Here is a 23450-nt window from a genome sequence, read left to right on the forward strand (position 1 = left end):
CGCACGATGCACACACACGCACACGCTCTGCAGGGCTGCACGCACCCACAGCGCGAGCCGTCGTGGAACCACAGCTCCCAGCAGGCAGCGCCCGCGGAACAGAGCGCCCGCACAGGGCCCGCCCCCAACGCGGTGCTGCCTTTCCATTGGTCAAAGAGCTGCCAGTCACCAAGAGGACGGCGTCGGATTGGCCAGCTGGGAGAGGGGGTGGTGGATGGGCTTCCTGTGGCCGCCTTTGCGCTGACCCCAGCATGGTGAGAGCGGGGCGGGGGGTGCAAGGCCTGCGGGGGGGTGCATGCGGGGGAGGGAATGCTCAGAGGTGGACGAATGGGCTGTCCCGAGGGGGTTACGTTTAGGGGGTTGCACGCTCGGGGTGCTCCAATGTGGGTGCGTGCCTAGGGGTGTTGCTGGGTTCATGCTCCGGGGTGCAAAGCCGAGCCTGTGCCGGGGGGGTGCATGGCTGGGGGTGTTGCACGGTGGGTGCACGGCTGGAGGTGTTGCACGGTGGGTGCATGGCCGGGGGTGTTGCACGGTGGGTGCATGGCCGGGGGTGTTGCACGGTGGGTGCACGGCTGGAGGTGTTGCACGGTGGGTGCATGGCCGGGGGTGTTGCACGGTGGGTGCACGGCTGGGGGTGTTGCACGGTGGGTGCATGGCTGGGGGTGTTGCACGGTGGGTGCATGGCTGGGGGTGTTGCATGGTGGGTGCATGCTCAGGGTGCGTGGCCAAGGCTGTCCCAGGGAGTGCACAGGCAGGGGTTGCACGTCCAAGTTGGCTCGAGGGGAGCCCGTGCTCGATGGATGCACGGCCAAAGGTGCTTGGGCTGTCCAGGGGGGCTGCATCTGGGGGATTGCATGCCCAGTGTGCTCTGAAGTGACTGGTGCGTGCCCAGGGGGATCCCAGTGTGAGTGCATGCCCAGGGCTGTACGCATGCCTGGGTTGTCCCACAGCCCCTTTGCTGCTGGGGGCTCCCGCAGCACAGAGGGGCTCCAGGCTGGGTTGTGGCAATGCAAACCCTAAACCATCCCCGTGCAGGCGGTGATGGGGGTGCAGGTGGTGGTGAGCCTGCTGGCAGCGAGCATCATGCAGAAGTTGGCCCCGCACTGCTCCTTCGCTCGCTGGCTGCTCTGCAATGGCAGGTATGCCCCCCTCTCCCCACCCGGCCCCTCACCCACACCCCACAGGGTTTGGGGTCACCCAGCCCCGCTGACGCCTGCTGCTGTGCAGCCTGCACCGCTACAAGCACCCGTCGGAAGAGGAGCTCCGTGCCTTGGCAGGGAAGCAGCGCCCCAAGACCAAGCGGGACAGGTCAGCACTGCAGACACCCAGTGGGGGTGGTGGGAGTGATCCCCAGGGTTGGGTTCCCCAAGGGTCCCTGCTGTAGGATATTGTCAGGCTGGGTCAGTGGGCTGAAGTTGAAGAAGGTTGAGTGCCAGTTCTGCACTTGGGTCACAAACAACCCCATGCATGGGGCAGAGCGATGGGAGGGACCGATGCGGATGGGTCAGGTGGGACATGGTGATCTTAGAGGCCTTTTCCAGCCTTCGTGATTTGATGATGAGGAGCTCCCAGACATGGATGCGCAGTGCTGGGGGACACGAGGCACAATCCAGCTCCGTGCCCAGTTCCCCAAGCCCATCCCTTGCAGGAGGATGAATGGGGTGACAGATGACAAGCCGCTCTCAGTGCCCCGTGACATCGACCTGCACCTGGACACCTCCCCCATCACGGCCGTGGATGCTCTCGGTACCTCCCAGTGCCCTTCTCTCCCTGCACCCAGCCCCATTTGGTGACCCACAGCCACAGTGGTGACACCTCACGGCCCGCAGTGCTGCGCTATTTCCTGGAGTACCAATGGTTCGTGGACTTTGCTGTCTACGCCACTGCCGTGTACGTCTTCACCGAGGGCTACAGCTGCGTGGTGGAGCCGCAGAGGGAGATGAACCTCGGGGTGCTCTGGTGTCTGCTCACCGTCTTCTTCTCCATGTATCCTTGTGCCTGCTGCTGCCACGTGCTCCTTTTCCTTTTTTTTTTTTGCACTGAAACACCATTTGGGGTAGAAGATGTCAATTGATGGACTTACAAAGCGTTGCTGCTGAGCTGTGCCTAGCAAGAGCCTTCCCTTTGGAACAAATGACGCGGATGGTTTGGGGGTCTCCCTGGGGTGAGGGTTGTCCCTGCAGCCCCCCATTTCCTTGACAGCCCCCCTGCCTCCAGAAAGGTCTTCTTCATGGTGATGCGCCATTACTTCCGCTCAGAGGAGGGTGGCGAGCGCTCGGTCTGCCTCACCTTCGCCTTCTTCTTCCTCCTCCTGGCCATGGTGGTGCTGGTGGTCCGCGAGGACTATCTGGAGTTCGGCCTGGAGCCCGGTGGGTGCGGGGAGTTGGGGTGAGGTGGGCGGCCCTGGGCACCCACTGATGGCTGTGTGCTGCCCACAGGGCTGGACAGTGTCAGCAGCAACCTGGAGAGCGTCCTGAAGCCGCGGGGGTGGGAGTGGACGTGAGTTGATTTCAGGATGGGAAATGGTGGTTTATTTTTGGAGATTGCTTTGAAAACGGTGCTTTCTCCCTCTGTGAGCCAAAGGACAGAGGGTCCCCCAGGGCTCTGTGGGACTGGGGTCAAGCTGTTCCCCCCCCTTCCCTTGCTTTTTCTGCAGGCTGCCCCTCGCCAAGCTGGCCTTCAAGCTGGGGCTGGTGGCCCTCTGCTCCTTCCTCGGTGCCTGCCTGACCTTCCCAGGGCTGCGCCTGGCCCAGACGCACCTCGACGCCCTCCGGATGGCAGCCGACAGACCTCTGGTCCAGTTGGGTGACACTGCGGAGTGGGGAGGGGGGCACAGGGGCCGGGACACCCCCAGTTCTGCTGTGATGGCAGAGAGCGAGGGGGGCTGGGAGAGGGAGGAGACGGGGACACGGCTGTGCCTGATGTCTGCACCGCAGGGTTCTGCTCCACGTGAGTTTCCTGGCACCGGTACTGGTGGTGGTGATGTGGATCAGGCCCATCTCACGGGACTTCCTGCTGCACGCGCCCATGGGCAAACAGACGGTGCAGATGTGAGTGGAGCACGGTGGGCAGCAGCCTTCCTCTGTGGGGAAACTGAGGCACAGCCGCACCTCGTCCCCATTCCTTCCCTGGGGAATTCCACAGCGTAGGACCCCCCCCCAACAACCCCGTCCTCTCCCTCCCCACGCAGCCTGTCGGACTCAGCCTACAACACAGCACGGCTCTGGGCCGTGGTGGGGCTGTGTGGGCTGCGCCTGGCGGCCACCCGTCCCCACCTGCAGGCTTACCTGTGCCTGGCCGAGCGCTGGGTGCAGCAGATGCGGAAGGAAGCGGGACGCATCGCCGCCGTGGAAATCCAGCGCAAGGTGCGGGCGGGGGGCCGGGCTGGGGGTTGGCCGTCAGCCACACCGCTGATGGCCGTCTGTGCACAGATCACCAGGATTTACTGCTACGTGCCCGTGGTCAGCCTGCAGTACCTGGGGCCCATCATCCTCACCCTGCACTGCGCGCTGCTGCTCAAGACGTTGGGTGAGTCACCGCCGGGCTCAGCTGCGGGGCTGAGGGCTGGGGACGTGGGGACTGACCCCTCTCACCCCCCGGCTACCGGCCCCTCTGCCCCACAGGGCACCACTCGTGGGGGCTGTACCCGGAGTCCCCTCCCGTCCCCATGGCGGTGGCCGTGGCAGCTTCGCATCCCGGCGGTGAGGATGGAGAGGACGTGCGTGCAGCAGTGGAGCAGATCACAGGGGTGCTGGGCGGCATCCTCACCCCGCTCTTCTTCCGTGGACTCTTTGCCTTCCTCACCTGGTGGGTGGCCGCGTGCCAGGTCGTCACCAGCCTCTTCGGCCTTTATTTCCACCAGCACCTGGCCGTGTCCTGACTGGGGGGAGCTGGGAGCTGTGCTCGTGTCCCATGCCTGTGGGGTGTTTGTCTTCGTCGCCTCACTCCTGCCTCGGTTGGTTTCCCTGCTTCCATGTGCCTTTGGGATGTGGGGATGCTCCTGCAGCCCGCTCTTGGCAGGATGGGTTTTATGCATCGGGGTGCAGCAGTGCATTGCCTCTCCCCTTCTGCCACCCATCACCGCTGTGCCTGTCCCCATTGCTCCGGCCCCATGCAGTGACATCAGAGCCAGGTTCCCACAGTGGGATTTGCTGCTGCCGGTTCCAAAGTGTTGCCCAAAGCTCTGCTGCCAGCAGGGATCCCAGCAGGGACTGTCACAGTGCAGTGGGTTTGGGGCAGCAGCCTCATTTCCCGGAACAGACTTTGGGGTTTGCTCTGCGTAGGTTTGCCTCCCCTGGCTGAGAGTGTGTGTGTTTTTATAGGGTCTCTGCTCCTCCCAGCGGGGTCAGAGCTCTTGGGGTGGTCCTTCTGCTTGGTGTGAAACCCTTCGGCCCAGCAGCTTTGGCTGTTGGCTGTTTTAGAAATAAATAACCCAGAGCTCATTTGGTCATCCCAGAGCTGCTGCTTTGTTTGTGTTTTGCTGTCCCAAAGCCCATCCTGGGAGTGCTCTGGCAGCAAGGGGACAAGGCTTGTCCTGGGAACACAACCAGGCCAATCTGGCTCTGCTTATCCCAGAGGGTTATGGGGTACACAGCCCTCATCAGCTCCAATGGGCTCCTGGAGGCAGCAGCACGGTGGGTGCCGGTCCAGCTGCATGTAAAAGGATTAGCAGGTCTGGGCTGCTCAGAGAAAGGAGAGGGGCTCTGATCCTATTTGATAGCCTTGTAATGGTCTTAATTCCCTCTTGCTAAGGGCCGAGATGAGAAGGCAGCTCTCTGCCCTGTGTTAACAGGGCTAATCCAGACAGCCCTCTGCTAGCAGTGTCCAAAAATAAAGGGGAAATATTCCCCTCTTGCAAAGAGATGGGAAAACCTGAGCCCAGAGCAGCACATGGATGAGCAGAAGGCAAAGAGAAATTGAGCTCCAGCAGCACTGTCACCAAGGAGCAAGGAAAGGTGCAAGGAGGGAGATTCCCCTAGGGCCAGGATGCAAAGAGGCTTGTCCCATTAAGAGCCAGCCCAACCGTCTTGATGGCTCATTTATCTAATTTTCCTGAAGCATGTGCAGGAAGCAGCCGGGGGCTGAGCTCGGGGAAGGCTGGCAGCAGGAGGAGGGTTGCTAAGGCCTGGGGTTGTGCTGCAGTCAGACATGCAGACAGTTCCTCCCCAGAGATCTGCCCAGACGTGACCCTCTCAGGCAGGGACAATGACTGATAGACTCGCCAAGAGCAGGAGACAGATCCACCAGCAATGAAATTGGGCCACATCAAATAAAATGAGAGAGCCCCCCATCTTTCTCTCCCTAGAATTATTTCACTCCTTGTATCTTTGCTTTATTTGGGTGATGGCACGGGCTGGGCTCTGCTCCACAAAGGGCTGCACTCAGGTTCTCAGCAGAGAGGAGCAGCTTTGTGCTGCAGAGGCTCTGCTGGCACCAGGATGCCCTGCTGTGACCTGGGGTTGGCCTTGCATCGCCCCTATTCCCACGGTGCACACCTACCTCCAGCTGCCATGAGTTCCTGGAGGTCCTCCTTCGTGCCCCAGGGCAGGGAGGAAAGCAGCAATCCCTGCTCCCATCTCACATAGGATCCCTCGCTCCCACCCCAAGTGGGATCCCATTGCCACCCTTACTGCTCAGAGCAGCAGCACATTGCTGACCCCCGGCTCGCTCTGTGCTCAGCAGCACAAACACGGGTGGGGAAGCAAACCCCAAACCCCCATTAAGCAGAGGAGGAGATGCCAACCTTCACCTGCAGGATCGAAGCGGCGGCTGCAGGGAAGGTGGATGTGAGGGCTGTTGTTCAGCTCTGCATCGGGCTTCCTGCAAGGGTCAGTGCACGTTTCACAGCCCGTGGTGCTCAGTTTCCCTGGGGATGTAGCAGGGAGTGCAGAGGGCTGCTCTACAGGGCTGGATCCGTCCCCACTGCCCAGCAAGGAGCAAGGACAGCAAAGCACCACCACCCTACAGCCACACGAGGCCTGAAACGCAGCTGAAAGCACCGAAAACCCCAAGAGCTGAGCAGGGTTGAGCAGAGCAGGGGAACCCCAACTTGGGGGAAGCCACCAAGCCATGGCTAAGCCGACAGTGCCACCTGCTGCCACTGCACACCCATCCCCATCCCGCTCCGCAGCGCTGGGGATGGGCACTGCTGGGAGAAGGAGCACAGTGCTTTGAAACAGTTGCTGAGCTGCACTTCCCCATCTTCCAAAGCACCCCCGGGGCATTCAGGTGGGAGCTGCAGGCACAGAGCTGTGGCAGAACCACGAGGAGGACGTGCAGCCCCAGCCCTGACATCACCACATTCAGTGGTGCATCAGTAAATCCACCCAACGTGCCACGCTTCTCTCTCCAATGCACAAAGCACAACAGAAAGGGCCCTTCAGAGCCTGCAAAGTCAATTAGATTTTTTATTAAATATACATCCTCTCTTGGCACAAATCTTAAAATATATAAACATTATATACCAAAGTGTCTTCACTGCAATAAAATAGAACTCCAGATCCAAGAAAAGCAGTCAGAAACTGACGCACGCACACACACCGATGGTGAGGACACGTCTGGACAAAAGGCATTTAACAGTGTTTGTGTTAATATATGCATAGACCACACAGGCAGCAAACAGTGCTGGGACACCCTGCATCCATCACACGGCGCAGAGAGGAGTGGGGAGCACCAGCCCTGCAATAGCAAAGGCTGTTGTGCAGCACAGCTCCAGACCTCCTCCTCTGCACCAGCCCAGGAGAAAAGGGCTGGATAATGCTCATCCCGTGCCTGTCAGTGACTTTATGCCCCTGCTATCCTTGCCTGCAGCACAAAGTCTCCCCACATTGCTTGCACAGAGCACAGCACCGCGTGGAGGTGCCCAAAGAGGAGCTGATGAGCAGCAGCGCCTTGCAGTGAGCCAAGGAAAGGCGTGAGGCTGGGCAAGGAATCCAAGAACCTTCCCCAAACCTTCTGCCCCATTACCTCGTGCCTTCTTGTCCCATGCAGAACTCTCCTTGCCCATAAGCAGGACTGTTTCGGGGATCCCTAGCAAAGCTCCAGTTTTGTCACTTTAGATGCATTTCATTGGACCTGATTTTCTCGAAGTGCAAGTGCAGAACTAAAGGTGCAGAAGCAGGAAGAAAAGACAAGGAAAAAAAAAATAATAAAAGCACAGGTGAACGTTTGGCAGTAATGCATTTGAGAAAAGTAAGATGCGTGACTTGAAAATTAAAGCAAGGAATTGAACTTGGGGTAGTAAATTAGTTTGAAAGAAAAGAAGAACTGGAGGATATTCCTGTTAGACTTTTGTCTCTCAGAGCTGAAGGAATGGCTCTTGGCTGGCACACAGGCACCTCCCCTTCCCAATCACTGTGCCCAGAGCTCCTGGGGCACTCATTCCAGGCAGCACAGAGATCTGGAACGTATCTCAATTCACACAAAGATTAAGAGAAGGGAAGAGAACACTCCGTCTCTCCTCTTCTACATTCAAACCAAGGAAAAAGAAAGAACTATTCAAAACAGCCCAAAGCGGTGACACAGTTATTCTCTTGCCCAAGAAATAAAAGCACCAAAACAATTACAGTCTGAATTCAGATCTCTCTCCAAATAAGCTCTCAGCCTGCAGAACTTGGAGAAACGTGTTTGGCTGACAGTTCACTGAACTCAAATCAGGTGTAGCTGCTAATGAAGGAACAGCTTCCCTCAGCTCAGCACATCCAAGCCAGGCTGTGCTTCAGGTCTCCATCCTCAGCTCAGCCCTCAGGCTCCAGCCAGGCTGCGAGGTGCCACCAGCCACCCCCCTCCATAGGATTTCCATTCACCAGCACTCCAGCTGCACACCCAGCGTGGCAGGAGCTGCCCTGCCTCATAAGACAAGATGCAGAGCTTGCCCCAACCACCCACTGTAGTGCAGAGCACAGGAGCCTGCCTGAGCTTGGAAGGCTCAGCTTCACCTCTGCTGTCACTACAGGAGTCATCTGTGCAGAAAGGACTGTGCTCTGAACCAGCAGCCTCCAAGCTGAGCGAGAACTCAGTGTGGGCTGTACGTGTGGTGGGACATGCAAGCACACACACCTACAACAGCCATTCCTTACACTCTTCATTGCTGGTCTGCACCTCGTTCCTGCTGAGATGCCCCAGCACTTCCTCACCAGGCCAAGCGAGACCAAAGGAAGAGCAGAAGTAATTGGCTTCTCCATTGGAGAAAAGAAATCAGAGCTCTTGCAAAGGACTGAACGTTTCACCCAATGAAGAAAACAGCTGATCATCTTCCATTAGCAATGGAGTAAAAAGACAGAGAACTCATGGCTATTATCTCTAACGACTCTTATGACGACACCTAACAGTTAATTACAAGGTGAGGTGGTGATTGCAGTCAAGTTTCACAACGGAAATCATCACTGGTGGGCTTAAGAGGCAGAAATCACTGAGGTTCATGCCCTGCCCATCCACAACCATTACAGCAGGATCGATCCCTGCCTTCTGGAATCAGCACTAACACTGCAGGATGCTGCCCGCCACGTCCACCAAATGGAAGCACAAGTGCTCAGTTCCTAGGGAAATATTTGGCATTAGAAGCAAGTTATGCTCCGAAGAACAAGTGCAAAGACAAAAGAAAGGAAAAAGCTATTTCTACCAGTTGTGCAATTACCTCCATTCCCATTAATAAAGCTGTGACACGAGGGTCAAACTACAGTGACTAAAATATATACACCAGAGAAGGACAGCTTTTAGATTATGCCTTATTTTCTCTTTTATATGTTATCTCCCCTCTACATGGGTAGTATCAGCTGGGAAGGGATTTTTCATCTTGGCTTGTGGAATGGGATTCCCAGAGAACTCTAAAGCTCGTTGTGACCTCCTGCACTCCAAATTTAATACAGGAACAGAACATAAAACAAAGCCACCCTCAGATCTCCATTTCTCCAAAGCCTGACTTGAAATAGAAACAATGAAAGGTACTCTACCATTCATTTTCAAATTGCAACTGGGAATGATTGGCACCAGACATAAGTTCTGAGGGGTTGGTACTGACTGTGGAGCCCATTCCCCCGAGGACACAGTCCAGAGGAACTCAAGGATTGAAAGCAAGTGGGTTTAGGTGTGGAGTAAGAACACAGCAGGCACCAAAGGACAGAGGTTGTTGGGAAGCAGGGCCACCAGGCTGCAGACACAACCAGCCTTTGGGAGCAGCTCAACCTGCATCACGTGTGCATCTTTGAGCCGTTTGTTCCTGCAACGTGCATAAAGCAGCAGTGATAATACTGAAGGACAGAACTGCTGGAAATTGAAGTATGTAACAGTTTCTTTTCTTGCCTAGGGCACTACAGCCAAATCCCTCGGAGAACAGCTGCCTTTAAGACCACGACGACAACGGAAGGGTTCTGACGGCCTGAAAGCCCTGCTGCAGTTTGATCCAATCCAGTCTGTGATCCCAGGCACAGCCCCCATCAATGACACTGACAACAGACGTGAGAATTCGATTTACAAAACTGCTCGGAACTTTCCTCCCCTGCTGTCTACAGTCTTTGGTAATCTCAGGGGAACGCCGCACGCAAGGGAGATTTCATGCAACTCAACCCAGAAATGAAAAACAACGTTTGCAAATGGGCAGCTCTTCCAGCCAGAGCTCACACACAGCTTCCAGAAGAAAAGAAGCGACCTGTTAAATCCTGCTGTGTCCTGTTTTACAGAACTCGGTGCTCACAGGTCAGAGGAATGTGGAATTCCCGACTGATTAACTGGAATATTGCACTTGGCAGACTGCCTCCAGCAGTGCACAGTAAGAACCGCCTTCCAGGACTGTGCTCACTTCCCACATACAGGAGTTCATTCCTCTCTCTCTCTCTTATCCCCACTCCATCTGCCCGGAGAAACAGACGTGGAGCGCAGCAGCACTGTTGTTTGTTTGAGAGGCTCCACTCCCAGCATCAAAGGACGAGGCAGGAGGATGAGGCAGCTTCTGAAGAGGACACCGTTCTGCGGAGCGGCGGAAAGGACTCTGTTGAGGGGAGGGTTAGTGGCAGGTTGAGGTTTCAAAACGACGCGGAGGCTCATTAAAAAAAAAAAGAAAACCAAACAACAGCACAGAAGGAACAAACAAACAAACAAACAAGGTGAGTTCTCAGCTGTGGGAGAGCACGTACAGAGCGAGGGAACGCGAGCATTGCTCTTTCTACACGTGTCGTACTTTTCTCCAGCGAGGGCTGTGGGGATTAAGCTACTACCTTTCAACATTAGTGCTGTGCTGTAATTTACGGAGAAGGATCTGCGTCAGGTCAAAGGTTGTGAAGCTTATTCCCACTGCAATCGGACCTTTGACCCAATTCATGCTGAGTCCTTTGTACAAACCACGGATTAGTCCCTCTTCTCTTATAATCTCCTGCATGGTGAGAAGGATGGAGCTGTACGTGTGTCCCATAACCCCCGCCGTCTGCATTCGCCTGCGAACCACATCCAGGGGGTAAGATGCCGACTGGCCGATCAACCCTGCACAGGCACCGAACAGAAGTCGCTCCGGAGGGGATGGCTGCGATTTCCCACTGTGATCTGGGAAAGAGAAAGTAGCAGAATGTGGAAAGCTCCTTGGCATAACCGAGGTCAAGCGGGCCAAGAGCCAAAGAGAGGAACCGAGTCCTGGGATGTTGTTCCCAATTTGGATGTAAGCTGGCTTGGGAAGTAACCACGTCCTCTCTGCGCTCGGGATTTGCAGGAAGGCAAAAGATGGAAGTGCTGCTCTACTGCAGCTTGCCCTCTTCAAAGTCTAGGGTTGGGGAAAGGCGGGCACAGGGCACCCTCCACGAGCACAGAACTTCACAATTGGCTTCAAGGCCAGGAAGAGGGCTTGCACCACGGAATTCAAACACCTGAAATTGGCCCAAAGCCTTCACCATTCCATTTTAAAGCCAAAAAAACCAAAGGATCCATTACCTGCATGCAGTTTCTTCAGCGTCTCATAGGTGAAAAAGCTAAGCCCGGCATACGGAATCACTCCAAGGATGGTTGGTGTAAATCCCCTATACAGTGTTTTCAATCCTTCCTCTCGGGATATTCGGATGAAGACATGAACAATATTGCTGTACCTAGCATGCAGACACAGGAAAACCAAATCTGCGCTAGTTAGTGCCTGCACATCCGGGTAGTGTTTCCAGTAGAGCTTTCTGAAGGATCAACAATTAATTAATTTGGCTCTGAGCTCATCAGACAGCTCAGAACAGATTTCAGAAACCTATCTGCAAGCGGAGAAGCCAGTCCCCAGCTCTCCTCCAGCCCTACTGCAATGTGCTGTCCTGTCTTTTCAGTCCCCCCGAGGCACTGTGCCCTCCAGCCTCCTGGCAAGCAGGTTTTTCTGGGGAGGTTTTTGTGCATCCATCTCCTTCCAGTCCCAGGACTAACCAGGGCTCTGGGCATTTCATCAGTGCTCAGACCCACGCAGTAACAACGTTTATTACACCAAAGGCTCCGAGCAAGAAGTGACCCAGAAAATGAGAATAAAACCATCTGACCTTAAAAGAAAGCTCTGCGTTTGTTCGTGGTGGTGGTACTTGCTTTCATTAGGCACTTACATCTCCTTCGGCGTGACAGCCATTCGAGCACGGACCATATCCAAGGGGTAGGTTAACATGGCAGCCGTGGTGCCTGCCAGAGAGCCAGCAATGAATCGAGGAAAGGGTGTCAGCGCTCTAAAGTAAGGTGAGAGAAGAGACCAAACAGATCACCTGGAGATGGTAATGCGGTGTGGCTTTTCAGCAGGACTCTACCAGCTACTGAATCCCTTCCCCGTCTGTGTGCTTGAGAGAGCTGGGTGGGGGTTGGAGCAGCTGTGGTTTGCCACAGCAATTCCAAACTGAGGTCTCAGAGGGCACTGAGGACAGCATGCCTGACCTGGGCTGCCTCAGACACTGCGTGCCCAAGAGCAAGAGGCTCGGGCTGCATGCACATAAGGAGGGCTCAGCTAGCAGCAGAAAGCTGCTTCTCCTGTAAAGAAATGCTCTTTGCTTTGTCTGCCCGCTCTCAGCATAAGGAAGCACTGACTCAACATCTAGGCCACTTCTTGCTCACGCCTCTAGAAAACAGAGTCCTCTCACAAAGGTCTCCTCCGTGCAGGACTGCAGACCCAACACGTCGCTCAGCCCCCTCTCAGCACACTGCTCTGCAAAGCCATTGCAAGAGGGGCTGGCACAACCCTGCACCAAGAGCTTCCAGCCCAGCAAGGCCTGCAGAAAGCAGAGAATCGTGCTCCCTCCCTGCAACCCACAAAATGCTCCATCCTCCTCTGCAAGGATCAAAGCCACGCTGCATCTTACTTTCCCTGGAAGCCGTAGTAGCTCCCCAGGAGCTGCTTGTACTCCTCGTGTGCACAGAACTGAATGGCAGCATAAGGGATCACGCGCACCATGGTGGCTGAGTTCCCCCTCCAGAGACTCCAGAAGCCCTCGTTGAGGTAGGTGTGATAAATCAGCCTGTAGGCTTCCTGCAGGCAACAGAGCAAAGGTCAGATGGGACATCATGATAAGAGGAGTCCAAACAATAGGAGGGGAAAAGGTGACCCTATAGTTTAACCCCTCCAAAGCCTCCCTGCCCTCTACCCCAGCGAGCTGCTGTCAGCTGTTACGGCCCCAACTCCAAAATGAGACAACTGAAACCCCTTCTCTAGGGAGACTGATTCACATACGTTAGAGCCAAAAATAACAGGAGCTGGGGAAGCAGAGCTTTACATCTTTGTTTGCTCTCTGAGGGGAAGGCACAGAGCTGGGCTGATGTTTTTTTACAACCCAAATTAATCTTCTTAGTATAAGACAGAAGCATTTGGATTATACATATTAGCACAGCACGCACGGAATAGCTGTAATGCACATGCAGGAGAACATCCAGCATGCCCTGCCATGGATCAGCATCCACATTCGCATCTCCTAGACACCCTGAAACAGCTCCAGGGGGGAAAGGAAGCAACCACAGGAGGAAAAGGGAAAAGCTCAGTCACATCTGCTGCCACATCACAGGTAGGACCTACAGAATGAGGACTGGGTCCCCTCCATGCCTGGCAATGGGCAAAAACATCAGCAAGAGTACTAGAAATACTATTTGCAGTCCTTCCCTCTGTGCTCTTTCACTACGAGTGCTGCTCATGAAACCCAGGTAAGTCACAAACAAACACAAGGTGATGTTACTACCATTAATCAAACACTTTGGGTGAACAGGAGACAGACACATCGCCTCACCTTGGCAGAAAATCTTTTTGAAGACACTAAAAAGAAAAAGCGAGCGTTAGGTCTCAGTACACTCAGATGGATCAAGGAAACAATAGCTGCATTGCAGCTAAGAAATACAAATAAAAGCAGAAGAATTAATGCAAGAAACAAAATAAAAAAGGTGATTCTTTGTAACCAACAAAGGCTGCCCCAAGGTGAGCGCTCACAGCAGCAGAGCAGGAGTTCACTCCCCCATCTGCTTTCACAGAAACGCTCCATTGGTCACTTCTTAATTTAAAGGGCTACAAAAAGCAAATAACAACAGCAATTAAAGGAGGGCAGGACCCAAGCACAAGGATTTGAGCAGCACATTTGCACACACAGGTTGCAGCCTGATGCCAAACTGCCGCCCGGCGCAGCGCCGTTAGCGGAGCTCCACGCTACGATGGTTTCATCCTCACAAAACTCAGCTGAACACTCTGCTTCTTTTCCTGCATCCATTCAAATTGACAGCCTCTCTTTAAGTATGTAACACGGGAGGCCTGGGGAAGCCAGCTTTATTTGGCAGGCAGCAGCTCTGCTTTGTAACATCCCTGCAGCAGGAAGGAAACCCAGGCGAAAACGCGGACAGCAACGCTAATGAAACGTGGTTCCAATTAAATCTCTGTTGCAGTTTCTTTCAAACTCCTTTGAGACTTGTAACCTCTCAAGTGTGTCAAACAATCACATGCAAATACATTTTCACTGCGTTGCTCCTTTATGTAATTCAAAGCTTTTTTTTTTTTTTAATAACTAAAACCACTCTGATACCCGCTCCGAGCTGACTCTGCAATGGAAAAGAAACCTCTTCCCCACTCCCATGGGAATTCAGTCCTCGGATCAAAGGACAACCTCCCACATTCACATGACCCCAAGATGCTTTCCCTCCTCACAGAAAGGGAACGGGGCCGTGGTGGAAACCTCCAGCACAGCAAGAGAGTGGGAAACCTGTTGGATAAGAAATTGGGCAGCTTTTAGTTATATCCTCTGCAGCAAGTTTAATGGGCCAAACCAAACAGGTCCTGCACAACACGCAGGGCTGGATGTGTTAATTGTGATTTATACGGGCAGCTGATGACTCATCCCAATTCGGCAGCTCCCATCTCACCTCTGATCCTGACATCCCAACCTCAGATGAACCACAGTGCTCATTCTGCTGGGAAAGCACAGCACGTCCCCAGTGCTCACAATCACAGCCCAGGCTGAGCTCCCTGCAGCCTCACCTCCCTCATCTCTATCCCTGCCACGCCAAGATGGGAAGTCACGTCAAATGAAAGTCAATTTCAAATTAAATCTCGTCCAGGGATTACAGTAAACCTACCCAATTCATTTAATCTGAGACGTCAGCTGGATTTAAAACTCCTGGCCTCACCAAATGTTTATTCTACCAACTGGATGTGTCCTTCCCATCAGGGCAATGAACACAGCTGGTGGCCCTCATGCTTAAATGGGGGAACTGGGAGGAGCCCATGGTGGGGCTGAACCCCAAACCCCATTCCATGTACCAGCTTCTTGTATCCCAATTAGCTGAGTATCATCATCAGTTACACGCTAAGTTGAAGAGTTGAAAGCATTTTGCAATACAAAGCTAGGAATGCCAGCTTCATTGCATCCTGTAAACACTTTTCATAATCAATCTCAACTCCAACCACATTCAGCTGGAATAAAACACAACTTATTAGAAATTGCTGCACATGTGAGCAGGCACTGCCTGGCCTCCAGCAAGCAGCTCCATCACCTCCTTCCACTTCTACCACCTAACCTCGCTCCCTTTCCCTCTCACTTTGTTTCTCCAAATTGAGGAAGCACAGAAATCTGATCACTCATCCCCTCAAATGCAGCTCTTCCACTGCCCAGCTGCTCTGCATCCTCCCTTATTGCATGGAACACTCACAAGCTGCTGCCAACTGTCCCCAGCCAGCACTGCATGCACCACACTGCGCTGAAATAGCAAAGCTCTTGCTGACTACCACGAGACCTGGATCCAGGAGCACCATCCACATGAGCAGCTGATTGACATCTGCAATAATCCCACCAAAAACCAAACAATAGCTTTTCAGACTCGATGCACTGTGGCTTTGTGGCACTGTCACTGCTCTGTCACATCCTACCCACTCCTTTCAGGTTGGGGGACATTCTGCCTGAATACGTTTGGAGCTGGTTTGGTTTCTGGTAGCAATAATGTCAGAGTAGCTTGCAAAAGCCAGCAGGACTTACCCTGAAACATGATTTTTGTCCTATCCAGTGGAGCTACTGCAGTTTTGGCAACAGCACCAGCCAGTGCACCGGACATCAGGGAGTTAAGCACGTTCTTCTGCTCCTGGATACCCTGGAACAAAGCACTGCTCAGTGTGACACAGTCAATCCTAAAGAGGAGTTGTAATATTTTACCTTTGCTACCTTTTCCTCCCACCCAGGGACGTGGGTGAACCAAACTCAGGTGTGAGCACCCACTTTATCCTGCAATCTGTCCCATTAGCAAACATAAGCTCCACGATACAGCAACCCAATCACATGCTCACATTTCAGTGCAGTATCTCAATGCTGCATCACTCTGAATTGTTTTGTCAGGTTGTTTGCAAGGATTTCTCTGTCCCTTTCAGCCCAGTGTAGAAACGGTTCTCTACCTGCTAACGTAATAAGAATGCTTTTGATTCTCTTGAGACAGCTAAAAATCAGTGTGGGGTGTTTTGGAAATGTGAACATTCCCTTCAAAACATTCTTGAACATTCCCAAGTGCAATAAATTCCTGGCCAGAACAAAGATTAGATGTGTCTGCAAAACACGAAGTTCCAAGGTCTGCCTCTCTCACGTGTGCTGCCTTTTCCCTGTTCAGATTTCTACAGGCGATGTCACTGCTTATGATTGAACCAGGCACAAGGGTGCATTTCTCTTTTGCCCTTGCACCAACACACAAACCCACTTTGTCTCCAAGATCCTAGGAGTAAAACACGGCAGGCTTCCCGCTATGATAAATGGGATGGAAGCGTTTCTGTTATTGACATTCCTGCCACAGCTCATATTTATAAAGCAGCTATCTTCTCGTAACACATGGGCAGAAAGCAAGTAAATGACTTGAAATCTAACACCGTGAAGGTTATGGGCTGAGAGACAAGTCAAGTTGAGGCTTAAGAATGTTAACTTCTGATATGCTTTGTTTTTTCATGGGGGAGTTAACGCCTTTCCCCTCCCCACCAGCACATTTCCCAGCTAAAACATTCATTTTTTATTACAAAAACACACAGAGGGGAAAAAATGGAAGGGAATCAATCTCTGCTGATCCGCTGCCACGCGCACAGGCAGCACTGTGTGAACTTCAGACCGAGTTTTGGCTCCATTCCCCCAGCAAAGTCATTCCACACGAGCAGAAACCCTGAGCTAAACCAGAGCAAGGTTCAGCAGCACCTTCCCCTCTGGTTTTGCTAATGGGAGTCCGTGGCAGCAGCAAGAGCACTGGGAGCACTGGGAGCAGCCCCCCTGGCTCTGTTCCCAGCTCTGCCACCTCCGATGTAATAAGACATAACCCTGAACGAGGAGCACAGCCCTGCCTGTCCATCAGCCCGGAGCCATGCCCAACCCCTTCCCAAGGACTGGAGCTGCTCAGCCATCCTCAAAGTGCAGTTACACATTGCATGGCTTGGATGTCCCAAATCCCACTGAGATGCTCCCCCTGCAGTCCCTCAGCTCTTGGTTCACCCCGTGGCATGCAGCCCCTGAGCTCTCACTCGTACCTCTGCTGGAAGATGAGCTGATGCAGTTGGCTCCACATCCTGCCCTCTGAAATCCACTTGACCTTCTCTCACACCATTACCCATACCAGTTGCACTTCCAAGTGGGCAGAAGGGCTCCGGCTCCTGAACGGAAAACAAGAACAAAATAAGCATTAGCATCAATGGTAGCAAATACTCAGGTCATAAAATAGCTGGAAGGGAAGGAAAGGGCCAGCTCCAAGCCCAAGCTTCCAGCAGTCCATCCTTGGAGATACAAGTATGTGTATGGAGATACAAGTGTGTATGACAGGGATGGGGCAGGGGAAATGCTCTGGTGCTACTAAAACTGTGTTGTTGACCACATTCATTTTTTGCTCTCCCAAGGAACTCAGCTGCAAGGTCCAAAACCAAATGCATGATTTCTAAGGGTGAAGCAATCGACCCTGTTCTGTCCTCTTCCATTGCTTACAGTGAACACTCAGGTTGCCATTCATTTTGATTGCTCTGCATCACTCAGATACTAGAAAACACATCCAGAAATTTAAAAGCCAGTTCTAGAAAATGGAAATAAATACTCCTAGCAGTACATCCCCAAAGGCTGCTGTAAGGTTATTTTAAGGGACAGACAGCTCCAGTGCCCCACACGTGCCATCAGTGCTGCGTGGATGACATTACAGCAGGATGCTGAGCACAGCACATTGGTGGCTGCAGGGCTCCCTTCCTGCACAGCTGCAGTGAAAGATGGCCCTCCCAGCTCTGCACTGGTTCACACATGGGGTGCAGCTACAAAGATCTGCTCTCTAAGCAGCAAGATTGCTCCAACTGCCATTTTTCCACAGCTTCCCTTCCAGGAATGTGAGCTTGGGAAATGTGGATTCCCCAACTGCTCCTCAGCATCCTGCAGCAAGTCCTGCAGCTTCATCTCTGCCCCATCCCATACCTGGGAAACACAGAGGTACAACAGCCTGCTTACTGCAAAATGCCACCTGAAGAGCTTTTATTTCTCCTCCTTTTTAACAATCTCTAGCCATTAAATGCTTGTCAGCACCTTTCAGACTTGCTGACCTATTTTTTTTTTGCATCGCTCTCATAAATTAGTGCCAGACTTCACTCTCAAAACCCCCTTGGCTGCAGCAGAGATGTTAACACAGAGCCAGAGAGGGCTCAGCCTTGGCTGTACTGGTGCATGACCAATTTGTGGATGGAGCTGTGTGCAGCCCACACTCACACTGTCCTTAACACCGACACCATTTGCAGGAGCAAATGTGTGAAGACACCGCATGCTTCCAGCTCCTGGGGGTGTCTTCCAAAAGAGGAGCTCAAATAACTGCTCAAATAACTCCACGTTGCAATGAAAGAGACCCCAACAGCTGCAACGTTGGCGCTTGGGAAGTTCTGTTGTAGAGGTCTGGTCCCATCAGACCACGTGCACAGACATCCCCATAGGATGGAGGTGGTTCCTCATTGAGTTATTCTGATGACTGCAGTCTGCTGATTGTTTCTAATTACTACCTGCCGTTGGTTCCTTCTCGTCTCACGGAGCTGGAACTGCAAAGCTGTGCCCTTCAGCAGAGCAGGGAGGGCTCCTGGGCTGATATTATCCCCAGGAGAAATGTAGGTCACAATATCAAATTGATCTCTACCAAAAATAAACCCACCGAAATAGAACTCGTGCTGAAGAGCTTTGGAATGCAACATGCAACTGTTTGAAAATGGGACTCTGAAGGATGATTGAGAAAGATGACTGAAAGGAAACCTCTAATCCTAAACTGCTATTATTAAGCTTGGATCTATTTTGGAAGATGCACGCATGCGAAGGCGATCTCTGTTTGCTCAACACTCTTCCTTTGATGCTATTCAGAGCTGTTTTCCCCTGTACTTTCAGTGCCTCATGCCCTGATCCTACAGCACCTGTCCACCTATATGCAAGCCCTATACTTGCGGAGCCTTAAATACAAAAGCAGCATCTATTCCTTGCAGTCCCATTTGCTCCCTGCAAAGCAATGCAGCAGCGCCTTGTTTTGGAGGTGGGTTGGATTCTGACTTCTGGGAGTTACTGAGTTCTGTGTGTTACAAGTGACGACACACAGCAGACAGAAAACAAAGCTTTGCTTTTCAGTTTCAGTCCAAATTTGTAGGGCTCAGCCATCAGAAAGCAGACATTATCTGGCATATACACACACACGTACATATATGTGCATCAGAATCTTCATTAAGCAATCCACAGAAACTCATCACGGAGCAGCTGGACGCGCTTTCACCCCTCACACTCCATCCAGCCCACACACATTTATTGCTCACATTTCCAAAGCCGTGGGGAACAAGAAGAAAAAAGAAAGGCTGCAGCTGGGATTTGCTTTCTGTAACACTTCGCTGCATTATTTCTGTGGCTGCTACACAAACCCTCATTGCAGATCCACAGAGGACCCCCCAGCAGAGCTGCCCCATCCCCTCGCAGGGTGGACCATCAGAAAGGAGAACAGGAGTTCAAAAGTTGAAGAGGTTTAATGAGTAACACCCACAGTGCTGTTACAGCAGAGCCCACGGCCAGCACCCAGCTGCAGCAATCGGAGCGCGGTGAAGATGCTTCACTGCCAAAGAAAAGGCTCAGAGATGGGTATCCATTCCCATATTTCACAATTAAGCCTTACTCAGGAGTTTGGTTTGACATCGCTCTGGCCCAGAGGAAGGCTGGGGCTGGCACTAATGGCACAGCTGGCACAGCAGGGAACCCCACTGCCCACCCCCCCGACATCCCAGCGCTCCCCGTTCTGCCACACCTGAACATCCCTGTTTGCAGCAAAGTACCTTCACCACAAAAGCAGCCCCAGACGTTGCAGCTTCACATCACAACGCAACCAGAAAGCAACACCCGGCCCAGGGACACATCAGCACCAAAAGCCACATTTGTCTGATGCTCCTGATAGAATCCCAACCTGTCAGAAAGCACAACTGCTCCTGCAGGAATGCCACCCAGCCAGCAGCAATACAGCAAAGCAAGCAGCCACCAACCAGCAGCACCCACTGCCAACAGAGCTGCTCTCTGGGATGCACCCACTGCTCCCTGCTATGGGATGCCCAGCTCCCCATAAATCAAAGCCCCACTGGGTTCCATACAGGTGAAGTCACCCGCATGACTCCATTCGGACCCATCAGCTTCCTTCATTAATTAGCAGCCACCCACTTCCGGATTTTTATTTTTAATTTTTTTTCCCTTTATTGCACTGTTCACGTCTGTCTCCGCATCACCAATAAAAGCATGGAGTTCAAGTAAGGAAAAAAAGAAAGCTCAGAGAGATCCAGCAAAAACCCTCACCCGCCTTCCTAGGCAGGCTGGAGTGAAGCAGTGCCCCGGGAAGCTGCTCCATTAGGTTCCCTTCAGTTGTTAAACTGAGCAATTGAGGCTGACAGAGGCAGAGCTGCACCGCAATCACCGCCGCCTTAAATTCGCCCTTGGAGCAAAAGCATCTCAGAAAAAATCACAGAGGAGGGGGATGAGCTACGCTGGGTGGTCCCCCGAGGTCCCTCATTGCCTTCCAGTTTGATTAAGCCATTAAAAATCAAACCCAGCGATGCCCTGCAGGCTCAGCTCCCATCACTCACATTCATCTTCGGGTGCTTTCAGATCCGATCCCAAAACACGAGCTAGGAGCAGCCCGTTGTGTTTTCCCTTTAAAAGTCTGTACAGAAGCTGTCAGCACAATTTGGAAGACCCACTGACAACCTAATTAGAAGACTCACTAAATGATGCTACCTGGAATCATTTAGGTTTTTTTTTTTTTGGGGGGGGGGGCTTCCTTGCAAAGAACAAAATGAATGCTTCTGCTTCCCTCCCCCAGCCACAACTCAGATAAATGGATGGAGGAGGAGGATCCAAACTCTTTGCGTGGTTTTCAATTACCTGCCTGCTGCTGGGAACACCTCAGCTCTGCTTTCCACAGCCAAGAGCTGTTTGTATCTGCAAGACAACTTTGTCTATAGGGGAACAGAGCTCCCGAAGGGGACGGAATGGCAGAGAGCTGCTGAGTCTGAGCTTGTCACAAACCTCCTCCTTCAGAGGCAGAAAGCAGAAGACAACAAAGCAGGCACAGACAGCCCTGAGACACGACCCCAGCATGGCCAAAGGCTTCCAGTTCGAGCAGAGATCAGTGGAAACACGAACAACCCCTGGTCAAACAGGAGCGATCTTTGCCCAGAACCATTTCACCAAAACAACCAATCATCATCATCTCCTTGCTAAAAATCCCACTGTGAAAAAAAAAAAGAACAAACTCGAAGTCTAAGAAGAAGCCACAGGTGGGTACCATTTCCCACAGTGCTGCTGCAGGCCCTGCTTGCACACAGTGTCAGCTTTGATACAGGTGCAGCTCAGAGCTCAGTGCAGTTCTGCAGCCCAGCAGCACCCACAGCACAGACACAGCGAGGAGGAGCAAATCTGATGCCTCGCTGGAGAGCAAAGATCACCAACACTCACCTCTGCTGTCACCTGGAGCGAGCTGCTCACGCTGCAGTTCAGCTTTCCATACAAGAAGTCACCTTCTTTCATAAGACAGCAGGAATACCTCTGTGTCACTCTTGGTGGAATAACACTGCAGTGGCAACCAGTGGCATCGGTGTAAACATCAATGCAGCTTCATACAGTGTGGAGCAAAGTTACCAGCAGAAAGTTATTTCTGCTTTCCTGAGCTTCTTCCTAAGAGGAAACCTGTCTGACCTGTACCAAAGCCATCTGCTCCACCAGGTGAACACACGGCTGCGCTGCTGCTCGTCTTACATTCCGGGTGACCTCTGCACAAAACACACCCTGCCACACGTTCTGCCTGACTCAATGCACAAACTGCAGCTGCAGGTCAACAGAAAGCAATGGCTGCAGCTCCTGACTCATCCCACGGTGCTGTCAAGGGCTGAAAGTCCTCTGCCTGAAACTGAAGCAGCCGCTGGGGCCGGAAAGCTCCTGAAATCCAACAGCCTGGGCAGTCCCCAGCCCCACACACAGCTGCTCTCCTTGAGACAACGTTCACAGCTTCCTACGCAATAACCAGGGAAACAAAACCAACTGCTGAGAGCCCATAGCTCTGCTGGGGTGGGAAGATGCTCAGAATGCAGCCCTGGGGTTCGGGATACCCAAATATCCCATTATTTCACCCAGAGGAGGTTGGTGTCCCCCCATCAGCCTGCTGGTACCCCTGCCTGCTCCCACCGACACCTCTCTGCTCCTGAACACACACAGCCTTCTCCAAAGCGGAGTCATTTGGAAACCAGAACGTTTTCAAAACACTGTAAATGCATCACAGCGCATAAAAAAAAAAAAGCATCATAAAAACACACAACGTCCACAAACCATCCTGCAATCAATGACTGGAGCCAAGCGACAGCATGCTCCAAACCCTCTGTGTGCAATTAGCTCAACGAGCCGCCAGCAGGAAGGTGGCAGTCAGCAAACACAGCCACCCCGGACCCTCCGAGCACGGATTTCAGGGCAGGCAGCACCGAACGCCTGGCCCGGGGCACCGAGAGAGCAGCACAGAGAGCAGCACGGCACTCAGCAACTCTGCACAAGCACTTCCACAGCTCCCCGCGTGTCTGAAACACAACCTGAGCCACTTCTTCCACTTGGACGTTGGAAGGCAAAGAGGAAAAGCCAGCCCTGCACTGTAAGTTTGGGCTCACGCTGGAAAGTGATGAAAGCAGCAGTTGGAAAGAGATCTCCGTGTTTAACGCCCTCCGCGTCCCCCGGGTGTCCGACAAACGCTCGCTCACGTCGTCCTCGCGTCCAACTTAGGGAACAGAACGACGAGAGCAGCTCGATTCAAAGCGCGCATCGGGAGATGGAGAGCGGCTTCGAGCCGGAGGTGCGGGATGGAACGGAGAGGAGCGGGGGGACGGGCGGGCAGGGGATGGGATGGGATGGGATGGGATGGGATGGGATGGGATGGGATGGGGTGGGATGGGATGGGGTGGGATGGGATGGGGTGGGATGGGATGGGGTGGGATGGGGTGGGGTGGGATGGGGTGGGATGGGGGTGGGCAGGGACGGGTGACGGAGGTGGGCGAGGACAGAGAGCACAGGGACGGGCAGGGGAGCGCAGAACGGGCGGGGATCGGCGGGGACAGACGGCAACGGCCGAGCAGAGGGCAGAAGGACGCGCAGGGTTCAGGACGGCCCGCAGCCCGCCGCTCCGCACCGAACCGGGCCGAGCTGTGCCGTCCCCGCGCGGCCCCCCCCGCAACGCGGCCGAGGGGCGAACGGAGCGCTGACCCCGCGCGAGGCCGCGGCAATGTCACCCGCCTCCATGCGCGGTCGCCCGGCCCTCGGACCCGACGCGACGCCGAGGGTCTCCGGGAGCCGCGCCGCAGCCCAGCGGCCCGCACTCACCGGCTCCGCTCCGCTCGGCGCCGCCGCACCGCCGTCGCCTCCCGGCCGCCAGGCCTCCCCCTCCCCCGCAGCGCCCGCGGGAGGCGGGGCTTTCCGTGTAGGACGGCCAATCGCAGCCTCGCCGCGAGGGGCGCGGGCGGTGCCGCGCGT

At 53.6% G+C, this 23450-nt stretch overlaps 2 protein-coding genes across 6 annotated transcripts; one reads left to right on the plus strand and one right to left on the minus strand.

Moving 5' to 3' along the window:
• The first annotated feature begins 200 nt into the window (after positions 1 to 200).
• Positions 201 to 4447, plus strand: TMEM161A (transmembrane protein 161A). The gene is made up of 12 exons (XM_031604100.2): positions 201 to 254; positions 1036 to 1139; positions 1228 to 1308; positions 1649 to 1746; positions 1830 to 1986; positions 2218 to 2369; positions 2439 to 2499; positions 2657 to 2800; positions 2937 to 3050; positions 3191 to 3365; positions 3432 to 3528; positions 3624 to 4447. Exons 1-12 carry the CDS (start codon positions 252 to 254, stop codon positions 3878 to 3880), a joined length of 1443 nt encoding a protein of 480 aa, XP_031459960.2. The 5' UTR covers positions 201 to 251; the 3' UTR covers positions 3881 to 4447.
• A 1928-nt stretch (positions 4448 to 6375) lies between these two features.
• SLC25A42 (solute carrier family 25 member 42) lies at positions 6376 to 23383 on the minus strand. 5 transcript variants are annotated; one of them, XM_031604097.2, is made up of 8 exons: positions 23301 to 23383; positions 16946 to 17068; positions 15432 to 15543; positions 13206 to 13231; positions 12291 to 12457; positions 11550 to 11666; positions 10915 to 11066; positions 6376 to 10533 (listed from the first exon to the last, which is right to left on the minus strand). In XM_031604097.2, the coding sequence occupies exons 2-8, from the start codon at positions 17027 to 17029 to the stop codon at positions 10208 to 10210; spliced, it is 984 nt and encodes a 327-aa protein (XP_031459957.1). In that variant the 5' UTR covers positions 17030 to 17068; positions 23301 to 23383; the 3' UTR covers positions 6376 to 10207. The 5 variants fall into 5 exon arrangements, with proteins under 5 accessions (XP_031459957.1, XP_089981978.1, XP_089981977.1 ...); XM_090125852.1 differs by lacking the exon at positions 23301 to 23383 and adding an exon at positions 22520 to 22728; XM_090125851.1 differs by lacking the exon at positions 23301 to 23383 and adding an exon at positions 21399 to 22296 and having other exon boundaries at positions 15432 to 15534.
• Between the last annotated feature and the right edge of the window lie 67 nt (positions 23384 to 23450).

Source organism: Phasianus colchicus, chromosome 28 (genome assembly GCF_987193195.1).
Source record: "Phasianus colchicus chromosome 28, bPhaCol1.hap1.1, whole genome shotgun sequence".
Lineage (NCBI taxonomy): Eukaryota > Metazoa > Chordata > Aves > Galliformes > Phasianidae > Phasianus > Phasianus colchicus.

Coding starts and splice junctions, on each gene's coding strand:
- TMEM161A (XM_031604100.2), top strand. Junction 1,309..1,648: donor CCCAAGACCAAGCGGGACAG/GTCAGCACTGCA, acceptor CATCCCTTGCAG/GAGGATGAATGGGGTGACAG. Junction 2,370..2,438: donor GGAGTTCGGCCTGGAGCCCG/GTGGGTGCGGGG, acceptor TGCTGCCCACAG/GGCTGGACAGTGTCAGCAGC.
- SLC25A42 (XM_090125850.1), bottom strand. CDS start 21,470: ATGAAAGAAGGTGACTTCTTGTATGGAAAGCTGAACTGCAGCGTGAGC. Junction 12,458..13,205: donor CAAAAAGATTTTCTGCCAAG/GTGAGGCGATGT, acceptor TGTTGCCTGCAG/GAAGCCTACAGGCTGATTTA. Junction 11,667..12,290: donor TACTACGGCTTCCAGGGAAA/GTAAGATGCAGC, acceptor ACCTTACTTTAG/AGCGCTGACACCCTTTCCTC.